This window comes from Numenius arquata, chromosome 22 (genome assembly GCF_964106895.1).
Source record: "Numenius arquata chromosome 22, bNumArq3.hap1.1, whole genome shotgun sequence".
NCBI classification, from domain to species: Eukaryota; Metazoa; Chordata; class Aves; order Charadriiformes; family Scolopacidae; genus Numenius; species Numenius arquata.
In genome coordinates this window covers 6,816,091-6,820,665 of record NC_133597.1, presented here as the reverse complement: position 1 = coordinate 6,820,665, position 4,575 = coordinate 6,816,091, and the positions used below count along the sequence as shown (strand labels likewise).

At 44.4% G+C, this 4,575-nt stretch overlaps 1 protein-coding gene across 1 annotated transcript; it reads right to left on the bottom strand.

The window, feature by feature from the left end:
* Positions 1–2,982: 2,982 nt before the first annotated feature.
* On the bottom strand, positions 2,983–4,098 carry KCNJ1 (potassium inwardly rectifying channel subfamily J member 1). Its single transcript, XM_074162425.1, has one exon. It carries the CDS (start codon positions 4,096–4,098, stop codon positions 2,983–2,985), a length of 1,116 nt encoding a protein of 371 aa, XP_074018526.1.
* Positions 4,099–4,575: the final 477 nt, after the last annotated feature.

Sequence of the window (4,575 nt, the reverse complement as noted above, 5' to 3'; positions counted from 1 at the left end):
AGCTCAGAAAAGTTGTGTGAACTTAACAGGCTTGGGGTTTTGAGATGGTTTTCCAAGGGCAGTGCCTGAAAGTGCATTGTTTAGGGACCCTTAAACTTTGGAGGATGTACACCTGCTCTTGGACAGGCACCGTAGTAGTGCACCGAGGATTGCTTTTCTCCCCCAGCACTAACATCCCAAATCAGCTTTGCTTAAAGAAAACCAGACTCTTTCCTGTCTCCCCGTCGCATAGCTGGGTTTGACCTTTTAAATGGATTTCCTATTGCCTTGCTTTTTTTTTGTGCAGTGACGATTTCTACTTCTATTAAGGGCATCTTAGCACATCTCTTCCCCCAGTGGTAAAAGGTATAACTTGTGAGCCTCAAATACTGACAGTGCTGCTTTTGAGGGAAATTACACCCAGGGCAACTGTACAGGACCCTGTAAAGGAAATGCAGCAGCAGCTGCGGAAGGACTGAGCAGCAGAGTAGCCTTTTGGTTCAGACAAGCCTGGGACTCTTGAGACTTCGTTGCACTTCCCTTCCCCCTCCTAGATTTCTGTGGATGGTCACTAATCGTAGAATGGTTTGGGTTGGAAGGGACCTTAAAGACCATCCAGTTCCAACCACCTGCCCTGGGCAGGGACACCTCCCACCACACCAGGTTGCTCCAAGCCCCCTCCAACCTGGCCTTGAACCCCTCCAGGGATGGGGCAGCCACAGCTTCTCGGGGCAACCTGGGCCAGGCTCTCACCACCCTCACAGCAAAGAAGTTCTTCCCCACGTCTCGGCTCCATCTCCCCTCTTTCAGTGCCAAACCCTTCCCCCTCCTCCTATGGCTCCCCTCCCTGATCCAGAGTCCCTCCCCAGCTTTCCTGGAGCCCCTTGAGGGACTGGAAGGGGCTCGAAGGTCTCCCCAGTCGCTCGTTGTTTGTGTGGCTTTTGTTGCCATTCGGAGCAGAGGATAAAACAACTGTCCTTCCAAGCAGACAGTCTGAGATGCATTAATAGTCAGAGGGGCTCAGATGCTGTCGTGGTTTAGGCTGTGGTCACTTTGGACTGTAAAAACATTTTTATGGTTGACAATGTTATTTTGCAAGGTTCCAAAAACAGAACACTTAAAATATTGGGCAATATCTGTGAATTACCTTGAAGGTTTTTTGCTGGCAGTTCTACCTTTCCATAGCTCTAGCCTTAGTGCAGCCATTTTCAGTTGTTCTGGTGTGTAATGAGCACAGAACTTTGTGTGCTGACCTTTCTGATTGAAGTGAAGGAGGGCGTAACCATGGTGCATTGAAGAGAGGAAAGATTGAGACAGTTGAGAATTGGCTTTTAAAGTGCTTTAGTGACATAATTGTTCATAACATTGTTCTTTGTACAGCGTAAGTACTTTATGTCCCATGTTAAAGATGGCAAATCTGAGATACATACTACAGTGATTTGTTCTGATCCAACAAAGGAGTTGATACCACACTGGGACTGAGACCTGGACACTCTTGGTTCCCAGAGTTTGATTTCTGTACTCACTTCGCGTTCATTTGCAAAATACCTTTGTCTTGTCATCATCTGACCTGCTTAATTCTCCCCTTCTTTTAAATCTGCTCAGTTCAGCAGCTTTTAAAAAGATGGTTCCATTTTACCACAGTGTTGAAAATAAATGAGCTGAATTACATCACTGGGAAGAGTTCCCAAGAAACCTCTCTCTGGTCTCCCACTTGAACTCTCAACAAAAGAATTAGTTGGGAAACAAAAAAGGCTGCGAGGAAATGGAAAATCACCAAAAAGTTATCGAAGCTTCTTGTTGCATTTGAAACTTAAATGTCAAAAATCACACCAGGAAAATGTTCACTGCTGCTTAGCTACCCTGGAGCAGAACTTGTTTCTTGGAGGGGCACAGGTTTTGCTGTGGTGAGAGGAAGGGTTTGGAGGTAAATCTGAAGGCCACTGTTGATGGGAGGCCCTTATGCCGTGTTTGTGTTTTAGCAAGACCTTTGTGCTTCAAAGGAAAAGATAATCTGTGTTTGCATTGTGGAGTTTTGTGAAGGATACTTCTAGAGATGGGAATTTCCTCTCTTCTCCCACAGGGTTGCTTTTCTGCCAGGTGTTCTTCATCTCCCCACTGTGACTCACCACCTTTCTGGACAGTTGTCTTCAGGTGTTTCTTGATTTCACCATTATCCAGCTCCTGGGGAAGGGGAGAGAAGAGGATCTGAAGGGTGAGACAGGAATAAGCTGCAAAATTCCTCTTCTCCCATAGCGGGTCTTTACTTCTTGGTTTTTCCACTTTTCCTTTCCATTGGGCTATTTTTCCCTGAAAGGATTCAAAGCCTTTCAGAGGAGAGACATTGTATTTCAGAGTTCTAGATGCAGCAGGATGGCCCAAGCTTTGTCTTTTCCAGTTTCCTAAGCATGTACCATCCCTTAGTGCTCCATTTCTGTCGATGCACCAGCCTCAAAGAGGAGGGAATTGTTTCAAAATGTTCAAAAGTGCTCAAGTGTTCTGGAGCCAGAGAGTCTGCTTCATAGAGGACTTTGGCAACCAGAAACATACTTTTATTCTTTTTTTTTTTTTTTTTTAGGTTTTGGCTTCTAAGTTCCTTAGGTTTCTTTAGCTTTGCCTTCTGTCTCCCCTTTTCGTGTTCTCTTTCCAATAGCTGTGTAACTTGAATGTGTCCTAAAGTTTCTCTCCATCTTTTCAGACTTTCTAACAGACTTGCCTGCCTCTGGGAACTTAAGTGCGTTGGACACTCCAACATAGCAGCTTCATTAAATGTCCCATAGGTATAAAAATATAAATTCTATGAAATATATATATATAGTAGTTAAATAGTGTTCTGGAGATCACTGGTATTCTGTTCCTCTTTGATTTGAGGCTTTTGAGAAGATAAATGCTGTTTTACTGTGAAAAGAAACTTGTGTGTTTCCTTTTTGTTGTACTAAGTTATTAATCCTCTCAAGATTGAATTCATTATGAAAAAAAGATACAGTCCCTGAATATCTGGAACTACATTTTTGTGTCACTGGTTTCACTGACTTCTGACAAGACAAACCCAGGATTGTCGTAACCTTTCTTCTCTTTGGCTTTAGCTTCTTTCTCATTGTAGAGGCAGAAGGCACAGTGGGGCGTCTCCACAGCTACTGTCTTGCTGAAGTTTTGGAAGTCTACTCTGTATTTCCCTTCTTTGGTCTTGGACACAATGGGAGCAAAGCGATAACCCCAGAGCACCTCTTCGGGGATGTAGGATGTCCTCACTTGACAGGTAGCACTAGTGGCTTCAACGGTGCCGTCTAAAAACACCACCAGTTCAAAATCTTGCTGCAGAATGGTTTCTGCTGCCATGTGGAAGAACGGGCTGTTCTTATCTATGATGTGATAAATAGTTAATGGGGAAATGAAGAAGAGATTCTCATTGCCAGCATCAACTACAAATTCTATGTTGACTTGGTCCAAAATGATCGTTTCTCCTTCTGGGGTGATGGTGGTCTTCAGAAGCTTTCCATAGATGTGACTCCCAATTAGCAGACTCTTCCTGAGGTTTGCCACCCGAATAAGGAGACAGAGCTTCCCACCACGTTTGCTGATGACAGCGTTCTTGCTGAAGGTGATGGTCTTAGCTCGGTTTTTGGACCTCGATATCTTGGCCAAGATGGCACCACACATGAAAGAATTGATGATTACCCCCAGGATAGACTGGAAGATGAGCAGGAAAATGGCAGTGGCACATTGTTCTGTGACACATCTGAAGCCATAACCGATGGTTACCTGGGTCTCCAAGGAGAACAGGAAAGCTGAAGTCAGGCCGTTGATGTTCTCAACACAAGGGGTGTGATTTATGGAAGGATTGAATTCTGGGAGGTCTTTATGTACGTATGCCACAATGTACCAGAGGAGACCAAACAGAAACCAGCTGCCCAAGAAGGCCGAAATGAAGATAGTCATTTTGTATCTCCATCTGAGATCCAGGATAGTCGTCCATATATCAATCAAAAAGACAAACCTGGACTGTTCTACGTTGCCAAACTCTATGTTACACCGTCCATCTTTAGAGACAAGCCTGGCTCTTCGTCGGCTGCGTTCTCTGATGTGGCTCGTAAAGCGTTTCCGGAGGTAGTTGAACATTCCCTCTGCTGATAGTGTTCTGGAGAGTAAGAAATAATAAACGTTATGTGTAATGCAGGTTTCGCTTATACCTGCAGGCGAGAAGGAAATTCTGATGAAGTCTCAAGACACTTGTTTAAAGTTATATAATTTGCATATTTTCCCTCAGCTGATGGGGAAAAGTTCCAGTAAGTGTATGAGGAAACTAACAGTTTCTTGCCTAAGGAGCATTCCAGCAAAAAATAATCATTTTGGCTTGCTTGGTAAACTTCAACTCGGTCAACTGTTAATATTGTCCTCTGCTTAGTTGAGCAAGTGGAGGCACAGAGAAGCAGGTAACTTCATTGTGGACACACGCTGGGAAAACTAGTGGGGAACAGCTGGGGTTTGAGGTCTTTCTGCCTCCTAGAAGATGAAACAGGGTCTGTCCACACAAACGCGTGTGTACATTGGCTTTAGGAGACTCTGGATGTGATGTGGGTAGGGAATTTAGGAAGA